This window comes from Drosophila sulfurigaster, chromosome 3 (assembly GCF_023558435.1).
Source record: "Drosophila sulfurigaster albostrigata strain 15112-1811.04 chromosome 3, ASM2355843v2, whole genome shotgun sequence".
Classification (NCBI taxonomy): domain Eukaryota; kingdom Metazoa; phylum Arthropoda; class Insecta; order Diptera; family Drosophilidae; genus Drosophila; species Drosophila sulfurigaster.
In genome coordinates, this window is record NC_084883.1 from 31,141,813 (window position 1) to 31,165,265 (window position 23,453).

The 23,453-nt window shown below is 38.3% G+C and overlaps 2 protein-coding genes across 2 annotated transcripts; both read left to right on the forward strand.

The window, feature by feature from the left end:
* The first annotated feature begins 448 nt into the window (after positions 1-448).
* Positions 449-2,101, forward strand: LOC133843909 (uncharacterized). Its single transcript, XM_062277674.1, has 3 exons — positions 449-580; positions 1,062-1,226; positions 1,288-2,101. The coding sequence occupies exons 1-3, from the start codon at positions 548-550 to the stop codon at positions 1,441-1,443; spliced, it is 354 nt and encodes a 117-aa protein (XP_062133658.1). The 5' UTR covers positions 449-547; the 3' UTR covers positions 1,444-2,101.
* A 13,308-nt stretch (positions 2,102-15,409) lies between these two features.
* Positions 15,410-23,071, forward strand: LOC133844615 (homeobox protein orthopedia). The gene is made up of 5 exons (XM_062278691.1): positions 15,410-15,945; positions 18,644-18,962; positions 19,119-19,248; positions 22,070-22,157; positions 22,288-23,071. The coding sequence occupies exons 1-5, from the start codon at positions 15,801-15,803 to the stop codon at positions 22,848-22,850; spliced, it is 1,245 nt and encodes a 414-aa protein (XP_062134675.1). The 5' UTR covers positions 15,410-15,800; the 3' UTR covers positions 22,851-23,071.
* Positions 23,072-23,453: the final 382 nt, after the last annotated feature.

Consider the following 23,453-nt stretch of genomic DNA (forward strand, 5'->3'; position numbering starts at 1 on the left):
TTCGGCGCAGTCATTAAAATATGACATTCAAACGATACGAAAATGCAAACAGTTCATACTTGAAGATTATTGTGTGTTGTATGTACTCTCAAGGTCGAAGCTCAAAGTTTGAGTTCAAAGCGAAGCTCATTAAAATGTCACTGATCACGTTTTAGGGCTCTTGCAACATTTTCAATCTATTAGGGTCTATTGTTGTGCCCAGAGATATTCGATATTTCCTCAACAGCAACTTTAGCGCTCTCTCCCTCCCTCTCTCTCTCTCTCCCTCTCTCTCTCTTCTTTACTCTATGTTTGCTATTCGCATAGTTTTGTAACTTCTCAGAGTTTGTGGCGTTTCGCTAAACAAGAAGTACGAGTATTTCTTTTATGTTTTTCCATATATGTATGTATTTTTCAAAATATTTTTTTTTTACGTCGGTTGGCGCTTGGCTGGGTTTTATGCAACTTTGCGATTTGGTTTTTTAGTGATCAATGGTCCAGTGAGTTGTGCGGGTTGCGGGCTCCACGAACAAATCGAAACGGCGAGATATAACAATAAGTGTAGAAAATGTTGCAAATGAGATTTGTGTTTTTATTCATCGTAAGTGAGAAAGTTCAAGTCATTTGCAAAACATGAAAACATTTGTGAAATGGGTTTCTTAAAGTGTACAGCAAATATTTAATCTATGATGCGAATCGCAAAACCAACCAATAAAAAAATAAGCAAATAATAGTACAAGGAAAACAAATAGCAATGTGCAATAATTTTAAAAGTGTTTGCTCAAAATCAATGTTTTCTAATTCCGACAAGTGTGCTTAACTGAACAAATATGATCAAATATATTATAATACAAACATATACTTAATTACCCAATAATATATAATTAAAAATCACCACAAAAATTTTCCAAATTATTAAAATTAAAAATGAATTCAAAGTTAGCTGCCGATGAAATTCGGTTGAATTTTGTGATGCATACTTTTAGGCGGAATTATAAACTAGTTGATTCCAATTCAATTTCATGTGGCGCCCAAAAGTATGCAACATAAATATTTAAAATGACTGCATTTTCCTCTTGCAGTGCTTACTTCTGCTGCTTGGCAGTCAGTCCACTGATGGTTTTATTATCCGTTTCATCACGGAGACGTTGCAGAACAATGTGGCAGGTGAGCCAGTAATTCACGAGCGGACCAACTGGAATTTCGATCCCGAGGGAGCGAAGAAGGCGCGTGCCATTTACTACGAGGTGAACTTTAAACATTTAACATAAGTTTAACAACTTTTTAGAAATATTTTTCAATTCACAGAAAAACGGTTATCGTTCTGCGAAATTCATAGAGAGCATTGGCGTGGGACTCGATGGTTACCACGAGGAGCGTCGCCAGCAGCAGCAGGAACGCGATGTGGGACGTCTCAATGGCGAACACTTTATCAACTTTCCCGCCGAGCCGCCTAGTCTATAAGGTAGACACTGGGGAGGGAGGAGAGGGTGGTAGGAAGAATATAGTAAATCCTAGATGCTTGTGGATGCATATCTAGCGCATTGTCATCATTTTAATTTGCTGCGATTAATTGTCATTAATGTGCTTCACAAGGATTTGCATAATTTGCCAACGTTACACATATGTATTCATGCATCATTCAACTGCCAGGCTTATTGTTAATGGCACTTGAGTCAATGGGGAATGGGAGGGGATGACAAGAGGAGGGGAGAAGCTTCGTGTGTTGTTGTGGTTTTAATAAACGTTATTAGCGACTGCCAACTGCAGATTGCAACTGCAAATTGCGGCAATTACATTTCGCCAAAGCGAAAGCAAAAGCAGCTACTTTTATAATTTCATAATACTGCGCATAATTGAAGCCAATTTCACTCGCAACTGGCAACGCGCAGTTGGCAACAGTCTCCCTTTGCCTGCAATCAGTGCATTGTGTGTGTGGGTGCGTGTGAGCAGGACAAGAGAATAACTGACAGCGCCGATAAGTAGGCTACAAATAAATTGCGCACAATTGCAGGTAATTCGAATTTCGAACACACATTCCATAATCCGCTTGCAGTTGTAATTTCGCAAATGAAATACGTTGAAAGTGATTAAAGATTTAGTCTTTAGCATGAGTAAAGAATACATACATAAGAATAACATTTATAGATGCAGGCATTACATGGAAATATTTTGTTCTCTACCTACTAAGCTTTCTTTTGTCAAGAATTTAACAAATGTTATATGTAGCTGTAAGTATTTAATAAATATTTAATGTTATGCTTGAAAATATGTATTAAAATAGTTGCTTTTTCTTTTTTTATAATTAAGTACGAATATAAAAAAAGTGCTTAATAACACATTGATGGAAATCTCAATATTAATATGAAAGGAGTTGTCAATAATAATAATATAATAAATTAATTTACATTTGCCCTCAACTAAACTTGACTTCCATTAGATCTTTTCGTATCCTCTTCCTATTTTTGTCTTTATTTAGTATATAATCAATTGCCAATCTAAGTGACAACAAATAAATAAGCGAAAGGAACATTAAACGAACGAAAACTGTCAAAGCAATCGTAAATGAGAACAGCGCGAAGCACCGAGATTAACTCAACAATGGGCAATGAGTTGTTGGAAGCGGAAATTAACTGGCGTGCATGCTGGCAAACTGCATCAAATAAATGAAATTACGCACAATTTGGCAAAGGTAAATGCGAGTCACACTGAATGGGACAGCGGAGTGAGCGGAAATGCATAAATTACAAGTGTAAATCGGTTGCAAGAAAGAAGAGGAAACCGCTTGGCGGCACATGCGACGTATGCGTAATGCACCATAAAATTGTTTAATAAACTGTTAATAGCGCATTGTAAACACTTTGGCGATAAGAAGGACAGAAGAACAGACAACACCCGTGTGAATTAACATTTGTTTGTTGGGGCGCAGTTTATGACACTAATTGAATACACGAGAAAATCAAACAGTCAGCTGATAAGACAAACAGTTGAGCAGCTGAGGCAAAAAGGCAAAATCAATTTAAAGCCTAATGCTAATGCAACAAGCATCAAATACCAAAAATAGACAACTTTCAGAGCCCGAAAATAAAACAGCAATTCGTAGCCAATCAAAAGGTATAAAGGGATAAAGGGAAATGTGAAAGAGCGATAGAATTTTATTAAAGCCAAATATGTGTAATACAATCATAATGATATGGCAGGTATAAGAGAGATACATGTGTGGGTGGGTGGGGATTGCTAATGATCAGCGCGTTATCAACAGCGACATCAAATAAAATATTTAATAAAAATCGACAACAACAACAAAAAAAAAAATGCTGTTGCCTATCACAGGCAGTTGCTGTTGATGGCTTATCAATGGGCTTCAATCAATTGGCCCGTTGTTGGGTATTAACTTTCATTTTGTACCGATTCTACTCTGACATCAATTGCTGTGAAAGCGGATTATTTGTCATAAAAATGAAACAGCACAAATTTATGGGTTGAGTTGCGTTGAGTTCAAAAGGATGGAGGGAGGAAACGGGGGGAAAAGCGAAAATCAAACCGAAATTAAAATCCAACTAAACGATTTGTGTTGGATTTAAATAAATGAGTTAGTAACAATATATAGTAATAATAATAAATGCAATAAAGAAATAAATAATTGCAATTTATGATTATTTATAAATAAGTTTAAAAAGTAATATATAATAATAATAAATACAATAAAGTAAATTGAAGAGTAAAAACATTCATGCTATTTTCGATAATTTTAAAATAAGTTGACAACAAAAATGGACTCAAAACCTGTTGATAATGCATCAGAAACATTTGGTTTTTAGTTGCTTTTGTGTGTTTGGCACATCAAAAGGATTATGCATTATGTTTGTGTTATATTCCCTGGCTAGACATTGCATTAGGCCAAAAGCAGCGACAATGAATTTTGCCAACCATTTGTCCAGTTGCGCAAATCACTTAAAATAAGCCACAATATATATATATATATAGAGGAATGGGAGGAAGAACGTTGGGTATTGGCATTATGCAAGTGCCTATTAAAAGCATTCTCAGCATTTTGTTGCAGCTTATTGGCAAGCTGCACCTGAAGAGGAGAAGAGAGGACAGAAGAAGTGAGGGGACTGGGGCCAAAGTTGAATTTCTTAATGCATTTCCGTAGCGCAATTGAAGTCAAACTCAAGCCAAGGACTCCTCGCTGCAGGCGACAGGCTAATGTACAGCGGCAACAGCAACATGCCACACAGCAAAAATGGCAGGCTGCATGCAACTGCGGCATGCAACTGAAAGGCAGCGTCGCAGTTGAGCTGTGAGCTGAGCTGAGCCAAAATGGCAAATCAACGTTGGCCTTTTTCACATTTTGCATTAGTAGCTCTGCGCATAAAATGTAATTTATAAAATGTAATATAATATCAACAGCACACACGGGGGAAAAAGAAAGAGAGGGACAGAGAGAGAGTAAGAGAGAGGGAGAGCCAGACACACTGAGAACACAGTTGGCACACAAACAATGCCATAAACATAGCCATAATGTCAACTGGCTTTTGTCCTTGTGGCTCATGCCGGCGACCTGCTGCTGTTGCCCCTCTTCCCCTCTCCTCTCACCACTCTCCACCCTCCTCGAACTGCTTCTGTTCGCAGCATTTATATTTTATTTCATTAAAATGAGCAGAAAACAACGTGGCTTCAGCATCAGCATCAGTCTCAGCTCTTGCAGCACTCCTTCTCTGCGGGCGCATATCCTTGTTCCTTTTTCGCCTTTATTATGATTTGAGGGTAATTACAATCCTTGCAGTCCAATTTTAATTCTATCATTGCGCCCGCATCTGCCACTGACAGTTAGTTGAGTTCATCTTCGTTTTGTTTTGTGTCCACTTTGAATTTTATTCTCGCAATTATGAGTCATGCCAGATCCTTGCAAGTCCTTGCATGCCAAGCCATCAGCCATCAGCCATCAGGCAGCTAAATTCATTCGATAACTTTACTGCTGGCATGCATTAAGGCAACTATGCCATCGTCCTCGACTAATGCATAATGCAAACTCTTTTAGTGGCATTGTTGTTGCTGCTGCTTTCCTCTTCTGATTTCTTGGCTTTGTTAAGCGTATTAGCCACAATATGGTCGTAGCAAACATGCTACATAAAAGGCTCAAAATTCGACTGAGCACATTTATCGATTGGCTAGAAATGTGATCTGCAAAATTATCGATAATAATGCTTGGAATTATTATTATTATTATCATTATTATTATTATTATTATTATTATTATTATTATTATTATTATTATTATTATTATTATTATTATTATTATTATTATTATTATTATTATTATTATTATTATTATTATTATTATTATTATTATTATTATTATTATTTTTATTATTATTATTGCCATACATTATATATAATATATTATTAGTAGTATAATATTTTTATTAAGAATGATCTATGAGATAATATTCGATATCTGTATTTATTATTAGAGAATCTTTATTTGTACATCTTTGTTCTATTTCGACTCCTCGCATTTACATATCTTTGTTAAGCGGAAATGGAAATAAGCGTGATATCCTTAACAAAATTTTAGATTCGCATTTATTAGCTTCTACTGCACAATCTTTCTTCTCTCTTTCTCCTTCGTTCCCTTTTGCCATCTCTCTCTGACTAACTGCTGCAAATTATAGTCATCATTTGAAAAGTCATTGCAACATTTCCGCATCTCTTTCCTGCCCCCGCTCCCACGTCACAGTTCGTCTGCTTTGCACTCGAATTCACTTGATTACAAAGTAATTTATTGGAAAAACAGGCGACCAAGCAGAGATAGAAAGAGAGCACAAGAAAGTGTGTGTAAGTTCGAGAGAGAGAGAGAGAGAGAGAGAGAGAGAGAGAGAGAGAGAGAGAGAGAGAGTGAGAGCAAAGAGATTTGTCTAGCGTCCCTTCGTTTGGCCCTTTAGCTTATCCGCTGTGCATACGAAATGCGGCAAATCCCAAAAATCAACAAACAAATGAAAAGAAAATTCAATAAAATACGTTAAGGCAAGGAAACGCTAACCAGTGAGTTAGAAGGAGAGGGAGAATAAGAGGAGCATACTCATCGTAAAGTAGCGAAAAGAAAAGCACACACACAAGCAAAAAAAAAAACGAACTTGTGAGGCAAACTAATTACAACTCAGCCTGAAACTGCGACTTCCAAGTGGGCGTGTTGCGTATACGCCCCGTTTATCCAAAGTGTTGCCACTTTCATTTCTCAGCCATCGCCTTTTTTTTTTTACACGTTGCGTAAGGCGCATTTAATTGCGTATGCATTGCGTGTCCTCTCAAAGCAAATGCTGAAACTCCCACACAGATCTTAGAGTATCTCCCTTTCCTTCACTCTCTCTCTGTCTATCTCGCTCTAAAAAGAACTCGAATAAAATTAATTATTTTGTCAGTTGATATGGCAACGCTACCTCCTCCCACATTACTCTCCACTTTTTTTTTTACGAGTATTTGTGGCACCCGCAAAAGCCGCAGCCACAAGGCCGCCACCTGCCAAGCCAAAATTGGCATGTTGTGTCAATATAGACGACAGACTGAGGCGAGAGAAGGCGGATGCCAGACGATGACATCCATTGAGCAACTACAACTCGAGGGTGACTCCAAACCCGAAACTGACAGAATAAAAAAAAAAGAATTCAACCAAGTTTTTGCTTTAGCTTTCGCATCCGCATTCGCATCCCTCAACTAAACGCGTTGCCTGCGGTCATGTTATTTTTTGTCATTTCAACGTTTTGGTTTTGTGAATGTGTCAAACGGGCAGAGCAAGAGTTGGCTGCCCACACACACAACGCCTTTGAAAAGGATACTTCTTTAGACAGCTAACTTGCAGTGGTATTGCGTTAAGCTGTGGGAATAACAAGTTAGCCAAGAGGGCAAACCTTTTCTATAATTTGATAAATCCAAAGGTTATTACACTACCGAGACTTAAGGCAACAAACTTTCAATACCGTTTATATTCGTTTAATTGCAGCGCCGAAAAGCACGCTATAGAAATCTTTTCGTCACTAGCTCGTAAGTTATGCAAAAGAATTTACGTTATGCAGTTACTTGCATTTGTGCAAGGTTCTCCCCGCTAATCAAACTAGTGACGAAGAGTCGTTGACCAAACGTGACCGCAGCAACCTTAATTGCGAAACCAAAGCGTTTTGTAATAAAATCAAAACAAACAAAGCATGTCGCCACCCCCAAAAGATGAGCGCCTGACGAACGCTTTCGCATCATACACAGAGATTGTGTGTGTGTGTGTGTGGGTATGTAGACTGTGTGCAATGGCAACAACAAACCAACCACAGTTTTCCAAACAATTACAGGCAAATTGCGTTGAAATGAAATTTTGCAAACGTTCCGCTGTTCGATTTTTGCCATTTGCTTGCCAAATTTTTATGACTATTTTTTGGGACACTCACACACACACCCACACAAAAAAAAAGAACAACTGGCGAAAAAATTTCATTACAATTGCCAACTGGCACTGCCCAAGAGTAAAGAGTAACGAATAAAAAATGACGCACAAAAGTATGCAACGCAAAATTGCGGCGCTGCTAAATGCAGAACAAAGCGAAAGCGACATCCCAAAAAAGAAGAAAAAAAGCTATGTGAGCAACAGACACAACTGCAGCAGACAAAGATTAAATGAACGCTAAACTGGTAACGAAAAAAGAGCACACAAAAAGAGAGTGAGAGAGTGAGAGAGAGAGAGAGAGATACACACATGTACACACATATCTATCGCATGTGGTTGCTGTCTTGCATATGTGCTAATCTCTGACGTTGATTTTTTGTTGCAGCTTTTAGGCGCAAACGTTTATTGCATTTAGTTTTCATTTTCGTGGCGAGAGGGCCCAAAAGTCAAACAGACCCAAAAAACTGAAAAACAGCTAAACGAGAAATTGCACTTGCTGTCGGTTTTCGGGGCGGGGAGAGTATGGAGGACGGGAAGGGGGGCGTGGCCCGTCGTCCATTGCATAAATGAATAAAAATGCCGACTTATTTGCACATGCTGAAAATTTAAGCGGTTTTAAACGCAATTGTTATAAATAAACACAACAAAAAAGTAACAAATTTCATTTCTGCAACGTTTTTGTTTGAGTTAAATTGTGTGCAAGTTTATCATCGTCTTTGCTTTTTTTGTTGTATTACGACGACGATGACGACGACGACGTCGTTGTATGTGTATTTTTTGGGGCTGCTCTGCTGCTCCTCTCGTTGGCGGCGGGGCAAATAAGGAAATTTACAGCACTTGTGCAAACTCACACTCACACTAATACGTGCTCACATATGCACAGACAGACGCAATTGAATGCAATTTTGCATGGTATATTAAAAATTTTTTGCTTTTGCCAAGTTTTTTTCTTTACTCTTCCTTTTTTTTTTTTGTTTTTGGGTGCCAATTGTGTGTTACATTTCCGTCTGTAAAGAAGAATGAGAGGGTGGGGGGTAGAGGGATGGGATAAGGGGGCGGGGCCGAGTGGTGCTGTGGTGTCTGTGGTGCACTTTTTATTTTATTATGCGCACATTATGCTGCAGCAACAGCAACAGCAGCAACAATAACAATGAAAACCGTTTTTAATGAAATTTTTGAACAAGTTTCCCGAACGAGTGCAAAATATGTATGTGTGTGTGTGTGAGTGTGTGTTTGGTGTGTGTGTGTGTGTGTGGTTGCAATAAGCAGTGCAGCAACAAGCATTTATGATGAGTCCTGATGAGTCTCATCAGAAATTCATTTGCACTTTGGCTAGTGTGTGAATTGATTTCTCAATTGTCCATTTGCCAATCTCCCAATCTCACCGAAAACTCAATTCCAATCCAGCAATGCAGCAATCCAGCTATCCAGCTATCTGGCAATCCTCCAACTCAACTATATAATTTTCACAGAAATTTCTTATGTCTTTTTGTGTGGAGTGTGGAAGGAAAAGAAAGGCAAGGAGAGAAGAGGCTTTTTCCTGGGGCACGCTTCACACGCGGGCCACAAAAGGTGTGTGATTACAATTGTTGTTTGTTCGCAGGGCGTGCCACGCCCACACATCCACACACACACACACACATGGCTGTGTATAAGGACGCCATCAAAGGGCAAAGGCGATTCTCAAGCGCCTTATTGTGTTGCCATTTCTCAGTTGAGTTCAGTTTGTTTGTTTGTTTGGCTACATTTTTGCATATTTCTCAAGTCCTTTTGTTAGAGAGTCCTGGCTACAAAAACGACAGTAGCCATTTGGCCATTTGGTCATTTGTCCATTTCAGCCCATTGTTCGGCTGCTCAATTTTTATGTAATTCAAGTGCACAACAATGGCACAGGTAATTCTTATGAATTCCTTTCACATACTCGTACTCGCCACGAATCCAGCCTCTCTATCTCTGCCTCTCGTCTCTCGTCTCTCACATGTGCCGACTGACTTGGACACCACAGAAACTGGCCAATCTGTTGACGCCCAAGAAAACGCATGCATAATTATCTGGAACTAGTTGTCGGCGAAAGGCTTTCAAGTGTGTGTGAGCACAGCTCATGGCAGCTCATGTGACCTATTTAACGCTTATCTTTGCTCGAAATTCTCGAGCTGCATCATTGTCATATGTGTGTTTTAATTTGGCCATAAAAAGGTGTCAATTTGCAGCATATGCGAATGTCTTACTTAGAACTGTGCAGTAGCTAAATAGGAAGATTACTCTATCTATCTATCTGGATCTTTTGCCAGCGCGTCTCTCAGTCTGCTCTGCACTTCCGCATATCCTGCAACTTAACTGTGAAACACTCCTCGGCTCTATCTTTTTTTTTTCTTGCCCACCCGCCGCTGGGCATAATAAACGTTTCAATATTGTCAAACCGAAAAATGGCAAGACACAACTTGTGACTGGGATATTTATATATGCGGTCTGTGGTTGGTTTGGATCCCTTTTCCGTCTTGGCCAACGGAAGCTTTCATTTAGTGTCTGCCCATCTCTAGCTTTAGCTCCATCTCCATCTCTATTTCTATGCCATTCCCTGCTGTGCCTTGACTGAATATTAAATTATGAAACTAAATGTCAAACAAGCGCTTGGTTTCACTCATCTGCCAACTGCTTCTTGGCGAATGCTGCTTGCTGCCCCTTGTGTTTGATTACGGCCACAAGCAGCAAAAGGATATTGAATAATTTCATCGCATCTCTCCCGCTCCCGCTCTCACTCTCCCTCACCCTCTCCCTCTTCTTCTCCCTACTCTCTCTGTCTGTCTGTGTGCTGTGGTTGTTGGCCTGGCCAACAGCTGCTCACTTATTGGTACATATTAAATTCTCCTGCCTACAAATGCCAGCTACTTGGCCAAAACTATTTCTGATTACCATTTGATGTCGCCACAAACCAAAATACAGGGTGATCTAATAATTAATAAGAATTAAATAACTTGTTTTATTTGCTAAGGAATTCGAGACACATGGTTGATTTTAAAACTTACCAAATAATAAATAAAATTTAAAGATGTAGGAAACAAAAAATGTATAAATAAATAAAAATAAATAAAATTTAAAGATGTAGAAAACAAAAAATGTATGATAATGTAGGATAAAGTTTATTTATTAACTAACCAAATAATAAAGAATTTGTTTTTAATTATTTTTAGTTTATAATAATTTACGTTGTTTTGTAATTGCAAAAATATATTTAAAAAAAAAACATATATGAATGAAGTTTATGAAAAGATTTAATGTATTCTTTATTATTATTTCTCTTTTCTACCCAAAAATATTATGTTAAAAACTTTTATATTTTTAAAAGAAAAGTATTTATAAAAATCATAAATTAAACTGTATAAATTTAAAAATTTTGTTTAATATGAATTAACGATTTTTATAAACTTAAGTCTAAGAATATAACCTTTTTTTTATAAAATAGAATTTTAAAATTTGTGTGTGCTCGACATTTTTACCAAAATAAAATAGAATTTTCTGCCAATTTATTTAAAAAGTAAATCAATGTGTAAAACAGAAACATAATTGAAGTTGTAAGGATTAGTGATTTATTATTGTTTCATATTTGTATTCTATATTATGTTTCAAGGCGTCTTACTAAAATGTAACAATTTAATATGAAATTAATTGCTTTATTTAGATGTATAATTTATAGTATTTGAAGTATTTGTTATACTTTAGTTTGGTTGTCTTCCTGCCGCATTAATTGATGATTGAGAAGTCTATTTCATATCTCAGTTTTTTACTTTTATAGGTTTGGTATACAAATATTTTAAATTGAATTCTATATTATACATTTATTGTAATTTATTGATGTAAAATTATTGAATTTTAGAAATAAATAAAAAAAAAAATAATTTTCTATAATTATTCTATGTTCTACGTGTAATAAATTGTTATTAATTTGTTATAGAATCTATTTTGGTTTTACATTTTTATTTTGGTATACAAGTAATTGAATAATTTCTTATAGTTATCTTGTACTATTTAGATATTAAACTTTATTTATATTACTCTGACATTTATTGTTGAACTTTCTAATTAAGAAGTCAATTGCAAACCTCAGCAGAATGTCAGCTTCAGCTTCAGCTTAACCCCGTCCCGGTTCACACAATGCAGTGTGCCTCGAAATCAAAGGGGAAAAAAACGAAAATTGAAAACCCCATGCGCCCTGTAATGAACCCTCAAAACTCCAGCAGCAGCAGCAGCGACAGCAGCAGCAGCATCAGAAGCAGCAACAGTAGAAGCAGAAGCAGCAACAACAATGAGAGTAACAACACCAGCAACAAACAAGAACAAGAACAACAACAAGTTGCGAAGAAGCTCGACGATGCTGAAGCTGCGATTCAGCTCAACATCCGGCAGACAATAGAAGGCAGACGTTAAGTAGACGAAAAGTTTTTAGTTGGATTATATTTTAGAGCAGGGGGGAAATACACACACACACACATACACACACGAACGCACTCCCCAACACACACACACACACACACATAGAGACTTTGAAATTCGTTTTATTACTTTGATATATTAGATTTAATGGTTAAGAAAAATGTTGCCAGCAGCAGCAGCAGCAGCTCTCTCTCTCTTTCTCTCTATTTCATGCTCTCCTTCTCTATCTCTTGCACGACTTAGAAGCAGCCTCTCCTCCCCCACACTGTGCACACCTATACACACCCTTGGCTATTGTTGTAGTGGGTGTTGTGGGTCGTCATCGTCATCGTCATCGTCGTCGTCGCAGTTAACCTTATTAAAAGGTGAACACAGCCATGGCACCAGAGAGAATTGCCACAATGTGTTTACACGCAGTGAGAAAGGGAGGGGGATGAAGTTGGTGGGGGTTAGAAGAGGGGGCCAAACACGATAATGACCTCAATGCTGGCCAAGTGTGTGTGCACAACAAACCGACGGCAGCCAATGAAAACGCAGTTGAATTGCGCATGTGCAAAGAGCGAACTTTGATTGAGATTGCTGCGAGGTTAGGGTTCATTTAAAGGGGGGAGCATAGAAAATTGAGGGGAGGGGAGGGAGACACTGCACATTGATGTGCTAATTTAGAAATTACATTGAAGTGCAGCCTTCAATGAGTTTGAGTTTGACTTTGATTCAATTTGTCATTTCACACTTGCGCTAAATGGCTTTCGGGTTGTCATGGCCTGAAGTGGCATCATCATCAGTCAGTCAGTCGGTGGCAAGTGAAGTGCTGCTGCCATGTTGAAAGTAGATCTTGGCCCAGTTAACAGTTCAATTAGCAGACAAATTGATCAGCTTCTTGTTATCGTCGATTGCATCAAGCATAATGGGAATCTCTTTTGCTCTCTGTTTCTAAGTGCGTCGCATGATGCGGCATAAAAATATACGTTTTACTTCGATCGAAGATTAGGCTTGATCCAAGTGAGGGTCCTGGTACAGGTAGGCGCTCGCAGGGCCTGCAACTAAGTCCTGCGAGGATCTTTCTCGCTCTCTAGCCAGCTCTAAATTAAACGAACGCGCAATCGGATTTCTGAATGAAATCGCGTCCTATGAAAATATGATTAAGCGCCTCGGTTCTATGCTAATCACGCACACGGCCTAAGCTCGCATTGTCCTTGCGAGTGAGTGTCCTGTATGTCCTGCAGTGACGTGTGGCGTCACCCATCTGGCACCTTAATGAGTTTGGTCAACGCTGTGAGCGCTACTTGTTCACAGTTCCCGGGAAAGTCCCGCTTTGTTTGGCTGCGCGAGGTGTCCTGCGAGGTGCCGCTTGCATTGTCCTGCTGTCATCTTTTCAGCTTTGTTTGGGTGCAGCTCACAAAGGAATTGTGCAAGTTTCCACAAATTAAGCAGACCGCCATGCAGATCGCGTCTTGTAGCCGGCGTTCCCTCCTTAGCAGTGTAACAAAAGCATTGCAAATATTCATCCATTGTGCGTTTTCTGGAATGTCAAATCTTTACTATAAATATGCCACTTCGTTGGCTCTTGTTGTTCTTTGTTATTATGCAACCTGTGCACTGTGTTTTCGTTGCTGATAGTCTGTTAATATTGCATAAGCATGCAGCTTCCTTAACAGATTCTCTCTCTCTCTAAGCCAGGCTCAGAGCAATCCCAGTGGGTGCCGAGGCGAGAGCAGAGGCTGAGACTGCTTACCATAGACTAGCCTAAGATTTTCTTACTTTGAACCAAGATTATTAACATTTTTAGAAATATTTTTATTTTAAATTCGAAATTTGATAATACTCATGTGTAACATCGTACCGAAAATGATAAAAATATCTACAAAAAAATAAATTAATAGAATTTGTGAATTTTAAATTATCGACGAATTTTGTATTGCTATAACAATTTAACTTTTTTAATATTTAATATTATTTTTCAAATATATGTTAGCAAAGACTCATGATTACAAATATGTTTATCTAATATTTAAATATGATAATTGGATTTAGATATTGTAGTCAATAATTTTCTTCAACTTTATGATATGTTCAAATTTTTATATTTTTTAAGCTTGTATCTTAAATGTGGATATCTATTATCTTCAATTTTTTGTACTGGAAAAATATATTTACTATTTTGATTATTTATTGTGTTGTCTTAACATGACATATGCAATATTTGATAATCATTTAAATATTACACTTTGAGGTACTTCACTTCATTTATTTTACTATAGAAAGAGGATTAAATAGTTTCTAATATTGTAATGCTCAAATATGTAAAGTAATTTGTTAGTTATTTAAAACATTTTATGTATGCTTCCCTTTATCGTCTTAGTACTTTGCTGTTTGCAAAAATGCTAAACAATTTTATTGAGATTTTTCCACTTGTGATGTGAACTAAATTTATTGAAATGAAATATTGCTAAAATTCTCATTCTAAGCAAAATATTCTTTATTAGCTGAAGGCAAGTTCAAAATAGTTTCATTGCTCTCATTTTATTACTCTTTTAGTTATATATAAATAAAATATACATTATATTCATTAACATCGTAGTTTTTTATTTAATTTTGTAAATGTTTTTAATATAAATGGTTTAATTTAATAACATTCTTGTAAGTACTTTATTCTGATAAACAGGTGTCTTATTAACAAGTTTTGTTTACCTAGAAAAACTTGTTTCTTTTGGATTCGCCAATCCACTAGATTAGGAAACTCGGCTCTACGTCGACGGCGTCTGGAATCCGCGAGACAGATCCGTTTAATCAATGAATCCGCGTGGTAGGTAAACCCGATGCGGATGGCTCTAAGTAAAGGGGATTGCTCATTGAGCATTCGGATTGTTCAATGAAATTCTGGGCTCAATTCTTGAACCGAGCAGATCATAAAATTTGCGGGCCAAAAGGTAGCCGATGATGATGATGATGCTGGGAGAGGGCATAAAAAAGCGGAAATCATAAATGCGTTATAAATGGCCGACTAAAAAGGACCAGGTAGGAGCCAAAACTGTTTTGTGATTTGTTGATGCGTGCGTCGACTGAGAACAGTGTGAGAGTGTGTGAGTGTGAGAGAGAAAGGGAAAGCAAGCAAGAGCTAGAGCGAGAAGGGTGGCTAAAAGCAACGAGCAACGAGCTCAGTTTTAATGAGTGAAATTTATGAAATAAATAAAATTAATCAGCAAACATAGTTGCCCAGCTAAAGTAGATGGAGAAGCAGAGCAAGCGGGGGAATAGAATAGATAGAGTGAAAGAGAGTGTGTGACCGAGAGAGATAGAGATAGAGAGAGAGAGAGACTACCTGTGCTCAGCCAAACAAACAGACACACGCAGAGAGAGAGAGAGAGAGCGAGGAGATACACCACAAGCAACCCAATGGCAATAAGCAACAACCCTGCGCAAGCGAGATAGCAAAGTCGATGGCAGGATGCGAGAGTGCACGGCAAGGATACTGAGTGCTGTGTGCCTCGCCTCGCCCATTTCACTTGCCGCCAGCTGAAAAACGCCTCTCCGACTTATTTAATGCCCATGCTGAGCAGTTACCGAGCTCAGTCGGTGGTTGTTGATCGCAACGAGCGTACGTGTCAATCACTTCTCTTACGTTCTTGCCATCGCAGTGTAATTAACCGTAGTCGAATCGCCGTAGAACTCAAATCGAAATTTGCCCAAATTAAACATTTTGTGCGTGCGCGTTGCCGTTTTTCGAGTGTATTCATTGGCAGTTCACAACAATCGGTGAATTAATAACTGTGCGAAAAGTTCTTAACCCAACTCTTGCCTGCCTCTCAAAGTTGTAATTAAAAGTGCCAACGTGTCATGCACCTCGCGAACTTATAGCGAACGGTCTAAGCAATACAAGAAGTACTTACAGCCAACTTGTTGTGATTGCTTTGTCGAGCGACGCGAGTCGAGAGTGTCCAAGAGTGAGTTGCAAATGATGATGAGCACAACGACAACAACACCACATCCAATAATGCCACCAGCCATGCGTCCAGTTCAAGAGAGTCCCGTGTCGCGACCTCGCGCCGTCTACAGCATCGATCAGATCCTCGGCAATCAGCATCAATCAAAACGCAGCGGTAAGTTTTGTATTAGTACATGATTGTTGGTATATTGGTATATTTGATAGTATTTTATTAGTAGCTTAAAACCATATAAAGCTGATTGACATTTGCCGACGGCGATCGTTCAATACTAGTTGAAGAAATTAGTCGAAATTTTTAATAATAATTTTGAATGATTTCAAAAACAACTCAAATATTCTTAGAAATTGCAAATAACATTAAATTCCAATTCTATAAATAATAACAGAATTATTTAAGACTGAGAAGAAAGTAACTTTTTCTTTTAATTTTTGATTGCAATAATCAGTTAAATAATTGATTGATAGAACTTACATATAAAGATACTTATCAGACTATTATCCTATTTCTACAATCTTATAAAAATTGTTCATTTTGCTTTAATTATTAATTGATAAATCTTTATTCTTTATGTGGGTTATAATTGCTGATTACCTGATTTATCTACATATACAAAGTTCTCAAGCCAGTCTCGATAAATAAATTCAAACAAAAAGTGAATAGAAAGCGACTTCAAATCTGACAGATTTGCAAATGAAGTTCCCATTAATAGAAACCTTACCATTCAAAAAGTTAAGTTCAATGAAGGGCAGCATTTAAAATAACATAGAGAGCACGTAGTCATATCATTTAAATTGAGGTAAAGCTGAGCTATTGTCAAACCACATCAAAGGGACAGTTTTAACAAGTTGGTGGCATGCGGCATGTGGCATGTGAAGTGCCGTCTTCGTCGTATGCAAATGAGCACGGGAAAACATGTCCATAGTTTTTGGAGTACTAGCTACAAAAACTGTTCCTCCTCCTCCTCCTTCTTCTCCTGCTGCTGCTGTCATCATCATCAACATCATCTCTACTCATGGCGCAATGGGGCGTTGCGTTGTGTTGGGCATCATGTTGTGGGCGTGGCCGATAGTCGATGGCCCGCTGCGTGAAACGCGTCCATTATGCCCACCCAGAGCTCTGAGCAGGAATTCGCCAGAGAAGAGAAGTAGTCACAATAAAAAAGAGAAGGAGAAATGAAAAGCAAGTAAAGCAAATCAAAACATATCATGATATCAGGAGGAGGTGCTAGTCAGGCAGTTGAAAATCGAAATCGAAATCGGATTCAGATTCAGCTGCGAATTCAGTAATGAGACGCTTGGCATCATTAGACCCATAATTAGATTGAGACTGACATTCATGGAGCGGAGAGCACCCAAATGTTGCTGTAACAAATTGTGACAACGTGTGCACCGCAGGACATCGCCAGCAAGCGGGATCGAATGAAGTGCACAAGCGCGCAATTTCATGCTCAATCGTATCCTGTTCGTCCTGCGAAAGCAGCGCGTAATTTGATGCCTTCGAAATTACCTTTTTCGCCACAACAAGCGGCTGAAATGTTACGAAAATCGCATAATCGCAGCAAATACCCAAAACGATAAGGATAACAACAGGATCCAGGATCGCAGACGCTGCTGCTACTCCGGCTGCTGCTGCTGCTGTTGCTGTTGATATCCCGCTGTGTGGCAAGCTCATTGTCGTGTCACATCATTCAGAATATTATTAATTTGAGGTTCATTAAAATTTGATTACATGTTTCTTCTACATGAACGTTGCTAGACTCGAACACACACACACACACATTTAAACGTCTACACACACGTGCAAAGGGCGTGTGAACGAGCTAAAGTCCTTTTTTTTCGTTGGGGGGTAGCTGAAAGGGTTGTTGAAATACTTTCGCAACTGTAGCTTAAAAAGCAACTCAAAAAGTTAAAGTTAACAATTTCGCTGCTTATAATTATTTGTTATTGATTGCCAAATCAAATTGCGTGGCACTTACACACACACATGCACACAGAGACACACACATGAATGTACATACACACACATAAGAAGCGAACACTTGAGAGCTTAAAACGTTTAAAATGGGGGTTAGATGGCATTCAATCAGGATATTACTACTTCAGTTACAATTGAATGGATTTGGTTTTTCGCAGCTGCCGAAACACTTTTAGCGCAACTTTCGATTCGATTCGTTTCATTTTATTTTTATTTTATTCGATTTGATTCGATTTTTTACTTTTATTTTGCTGTGGCCATTTGGCAAAACTTTGAAGCACTTGAAGTGAATTAAATAGAATTTGTTGAAGTTTGAAACAGGCTCAAAATTCTGAGTTGAATAAGAAAAAAAATTTGGTATTTGAATAAATTCAATTAGGTATTCAATTATTTGCTAAATGGATGGAGTAAGTGTTTAATATTTTCCATTTATTGTTTATTTCTCAATACATCAAGTAAAATCAATGTAAAAACTTACTTGAAATGAATAATTATAGAGTTGAACTTTTTCGTTATTTCATAACAATTTTCTTCGACTATTTTATTATATTTTTAACAAAATTATTACACTTTGTTTTACAATATTTTGAACTTTAATAAAAATAAATAAATAATAAATTCAATAATAATTTTGTTAAATGCTTTTATACAACATTTTTTAGTAGTAATATTACTTTTTTCAATTGCATTTCTTCCAAAAAAATGTTTATTTTTCATTTTTAGATTTTGATTTATTCTGAACTGTTTGAACTAAATCAAAATCTGAATAGGAAATAAAAGAAATGTAGTAAAATGTAAATATTTTTATATGATCTACTCTTACTCTTATAATAATGATAATGGTAATGCAATAATAAATTTAATTTACATATTTTAGATACTCCCAATGAGGTGCTCATCACGCACTCGCATCACATTCATCATCTGCACGGCGGCAACAGCAGTTTGTTGCAACATCAGCATCAACACCAGCACCAACAGCAGCAGCAGCAGCAACATCAACTTCAGCACCAGCAACAATTGCAGCAACAACAACAGCAGCAGCAGCAACAGCAACAACAATTGGTGACCAAGCGCGAAGATTCCCCCACGAATACGGATGGCGGCCTCGATGTCGACAACGATGATGAGCTGTCGTCGAGTCTCAATAATGGACATGATCTGGGCGATATGGAGAGGCCGCGTAAAGTTCGTAGGTAAGTCGACGACTCGATAAAGAGTATTTGTTAGGCAATCCGCTTAGCAGATAACAATCGTATTAGCCCATTGTTTAGGGGCACTTAACAAAAAAAAAAAGAACCGTAAATAGCAAACACAATCTTACCCTCGACATATTGTTTGACTATTTGCAGATCGCGCACAACTTTTACAACATTTCAATTGCATCAATTGGAGCGCGCATTCGAGAAGACACAATATCCCGATGTGTTCACAAGGGAGGATCTGGCCATGCGGCTGGATCTAAGTGAAGCACGCGTGCAGGTAATTTCCCCACAACATTTAGATACTGAGAGTTGTAGAAATATGTGTGTGTTTTTTATTGGAGTTGGCAATACAACGATTATTATACAATTAAATAAGGATTAGGCAGGTGAGAGGGGGCAATTTAAGCAGCTTAGAAAGCTGTCGAATAACAACTAGATATGCATTTTATAATTGGCCAACTTATGTTCTGTTTTGGTAGCGAATGCAGTATGCAAAATCACGAACAATCAGAGGACTTAATTTGTAAATAGTCTTTTAAACACTTGGGTCGCCGTTTAGTTGGGGGTTGTTGTGCCTTTAAGGGTGGCAAAAGGACATTAGATATTGTGATTTTCCAAATGATTAAATCGAAAAGGGATGGGAATGGTAAAGGGAGAGGGAGATGGAGAGGGAGGGAGCTGATAATACTCGCTTAACGTTTGGTGTTGGTATTTTTATTAACTCTACTTGCTGGGTAAACAATTAAAGTGGCTTTGGGTGGTGCACGCGGCAGGCAACGTGCTTAACACACGGCTACACATGTAATTGGGCATCGCTTCGATCCTGCTTCTGCTTCTTCTTCCTCTTCCACTTCTTCTTCGCCTTGCACAATTCGATTTCAGTTGAAATGCTTTCAAGCACTTGAGTTGTTCGATTGTTGACAGATACCAATTCAGATACAAATACGGGCCATATATCTAGATACAATGATGAATGACAACAACAAAATGTAAAACAACTTGACCTAAGCGCTTGCACTCACTGAGGGATTACGGGACTCGTCCTGCTTCGTGTATCCTTCGCCCTTTGCGTCCCCTGCAAATTGCCCGTTTCACGGTTCTCTGTATCCGTTGGCAGATTAAGCGTAATTGGTCATTGATTCACATACGTTATATGCCATACTCTCAGACTACTTCAATAGTAACAGATTTAGAGTGTTGTTTTTCCCCCGTTTTCAATTCGGTTTTTTTCTCTCGCTTTACACTTACGTATCTATCAGATACTTTTTGTATCCGTCGCGGCAAAAAAAGGGGTTGGATGAACGTGCAATTATTTTGGGATTTGCATTGGGGCCCAACGCAATCAAAACATCACTTTTGGACATCGTCCCCAACGCAGAATTTAACTCAAAAACGTTTTTTTTTTTATGCCATTCGAAATATTTTTTAAGCTCGTTTCGCGTAACAAATCAGTTTGGAAAATATTTCAAGCGCTTTTCTCGCGAGTTCTTTAACGAAATGAGCAATAATAATCTGATAATATTTCGTATTAAATTGAAAAAGGGTTTTCAAATAATTTCAGCTTACATATATTGGCATAAAATCTGTGAGCTTAAAATATAAAATAGTTCTTTAATTAATATATATTTTATTAACAGACTCAGAGTATTTTAAATGTTAAATGCTTTGCATTTTAAACTTCTTTGCAAAATAAAATTGTAGCTTAAATAGCTTGAATTTTACAATTATTGATATCTTTACAATAGCAGAAAAATATCTCTTACTTAATGAATCATAGAATAGAAAATCAGGGGAAGAGTCATTTCTTAAAAACAATGTAACTTAAATTGTAAACAGCAACTTTTAAGTACTCGAATTTACAATAATATCTCTTTTTAAATGGATGGAAAAATGGATATCAGTTATTGAATGACTGTTGGAAGTAGAAAAATCTTACTTTCTTTATTATTGTTTAAATTGAAATATACATTTTTAGAAATTTACTATAATTGATTGGTTTTTAAACGCAGATAAATATTTTTCTTTAAAAAACTTGTCAAATATTTTTGAATGAGCTTTAAAAGCAGAACTACATGGCTTGATTTAAACAACTTTAACACACATTTAGATTGGATTTTGATACACTTTTCTGATATAAAATTCTTTAGAATATTTGGTTCTTCTAGCTTGTGGCATGTTGCATAGATGTTGATCGCACATGTGTGATAAAATGTTGTGCGGATATCCGCAAAAGTTGAATTTGCGTTCCGGACCAGGTTTAAGCTGTTGGCCAAAGCCGCAATATAATTGCGCTGCTAACAATTAAAAAGCTTACCAAATCACAAGGGTTGCAGTAGCAGAGCGAAGAGGAAAGTTGTGAGAGGCGGGAGGAGTGTGTGTGTGTGTGTGGCAGAGACATAGGACAATAATTGGCAGCAATTATAGCAAGGAAATCGTTGCTAATTTACTACTCGCACTGCTGCACGCATTGTTGTTGCAACATTGGATGCTCTCTGCAGACTGTGTGTGTGGGCGGAAGCGAGGGGAAGGCGGGCCGAAACAGGGTGTCTATAATTGCACAACTCTATTTGCGTATGTCTGCTGCACAGAATCGACATCGTCGTCGTCGTCGTCGTCGTCGTTTTCGTTGAGTGATTTCAATTTACAAACAATTAATTTTCTTAATATGCGAAGAAGAGACACACAAGCCACTTGGGCCACAATGGCTTGTGACAAATGTTCCGGCCGAGGCAACACGGACGGAAGTGCTTTGGGCCCACGCCCACGCCCACACCCAGTTGCCATGGTCCATGTCGTTGCCAACCCTGTGAGCGTCAAGTGACGAAAAAGTGCATAAGACACCCCAACACAAATCGTTCGCATCGTCTGCAAATCAGAGTTGCACACTTCCGATTGGATGCCATTGTGTTTTCTCTCTTCGACTCCGTCGACGTCTTTGTCTCTACTTCTGCCTCTTTCTCCAACTCCAACTCCGACTGCAAGTTGATCAAACTTGAGGGCTGAGGCAATTAGAAGCTTGTCCATTTTGTATACGCAACTCGCAAAAGTGAAACTCTAACTCAAACTCTAACTCTAACTCGTTTTCTTCTTCATTGCAGGTCTGGTTCCAGAATAGACGCGCCAAATGGCGTAAACGTGAGAAGTTTATGAATCAGGACAAGGCTGGTTACCTGCTGCCCGATCAAGGTGAGTTTCGCTTTGCCATTTGCCAATTGTCAATTACTCAAATTACGTGTGCCACATAATTCAATTGCACTCATACTTCATTCAATCACTCGCAATACTAATTCAATCAATGATTATTCCCCATTCGCAGGTCTGCCAGAGTTTCCGCTGGGCATTCCACTGCCGCCACACGCACTTCCGGGCCATCCGGCAGCGCTTCCCGCCGAGTTTTGGCCACCGCACTTTGCGTTGCATCAACACTTCAATCCCGGCCTGTTGCCCCAGCAGCTGATGCCACCGCACTACAAGTTGCCCAACTTCCACACGCTGCTCTCCCAGTACATGGGTCTCAGCAATTTGAATGGCATCTTTGGCGCCGGCGCCGCTGCCGCCGCCGCTGCTGCCAGCGGTTGTGGCTCAGCGGCAGCGGTGGCTGCTGCGGCAGCTGCTTCGGCTGGTTATCCACAGAATCTCTCGCTGCATCCCGCTTCGTCTGCTCAAGTGAGCCCGCCCTGCAGCAACAGCAGTCCGCGTGAGAGTCCCAACTCGTTGGCGCCGCATCCGTTGCACTCGACGCCGCACAGCTCGGCCACGACGCTGATCTCTGGCGACTTGTCGCTCACCTCGACGGCAGCGCAGTCGCCGCGCAGCGCTGCCGGCGGCAGCAGCAACGCCTCCACGCCCGTCTCGGTGGTGACCAAGAGCGAAGACTGAATCCCGGAGAGTGTCCAGCGAGTGGACACAATGTGGTGATACAATGGACAAGGAAACCGATTGTGTATATAGCGTATTTAGAGTGCAGCTGCAGTAGTATTAGACACACACACACACACACATTGCATATAAGTGACATTTAATTAATAACTAATAATTAATTAGAATTGTAACAATGCTGTAAATGAACTATGATCTAAGCTAAGAAATAAATTAATACAAGAAGAAAACAAGTCAATTTTAATTTGTTGGGAAAATGGGAAAACATTAGTAGAGTTGGATTTGATATTTATATATCTAATGATTGATAATTAAAATAATAGATAAAGTGAGCAGTAGATTTTGTTGGGATAAGAGACTATTTTAGATGAGTTGGCATTTAAATAGTCATTTCCTACGATCTATGCTGATTAAAGAATAAATTAATATGCAAAGAGAGTGAATGATTTTTAATTTTGTTTGGAAAAAAGGAAAAATACTTGAAACAATTAATGAATGAAAATGTTGCAGAATATTTGTATTTGCAAACATTGAATTTTGTATCGATAATTGTATCACATTAATGATTATTTGAATTTAGAGATATATAGATATATGAAATCA

What these genes read in the sequence shown, in the direction of transcription:
- LOC133843909 (XM_062277674.1), top strand. Translation starts at nt 548, where the DNA reads ATGTTGCAAATGAGATTTGTGTTTTTATTCATC. An exon ending in GATTTGTGTTTTTATTCATC is followed by an intron (nt 581 to 1,061) that starts GTAAGTGAGAAA and finishes TTCCTCTTGCAG; the next exon opens with TGCTTACTTCTGCTGCTTGG. An exon ending in CGCGTGCCATTTACTACGAG is followed by an intron (nt 1,227 to 1,287) that starts GTGAACTTTAAA and finishes TTCAATTCACAG; the next exon opens with AAAAACGGTTATCGTTCTGC.
- LOC133844615 (XM_062278691.1), top strand. Translation starts at nt 15,801, where the DNA reads ATGATGATGAGCACAACGACAACAACACCACATCCAATAATGCCACCA. An exon ending in GCATCAATCAAAACGCAGCG is followed by an intron (nt 15,946 to 18,643) that starts GTAAGTTTTGTA and finishes TACATATTTTAG; the next exon opens with ATACTCCCAATGAGGTGCTC. An exon ending in TAAGTGAAGCACGCGTGCAG is followed by an intron (nt 19,249 to 22,069) that starts GTAATTTCCCCA and finishes TCTTCATTGCAG; the next exon opens with GTCTGGTTCCAGAATAGACG.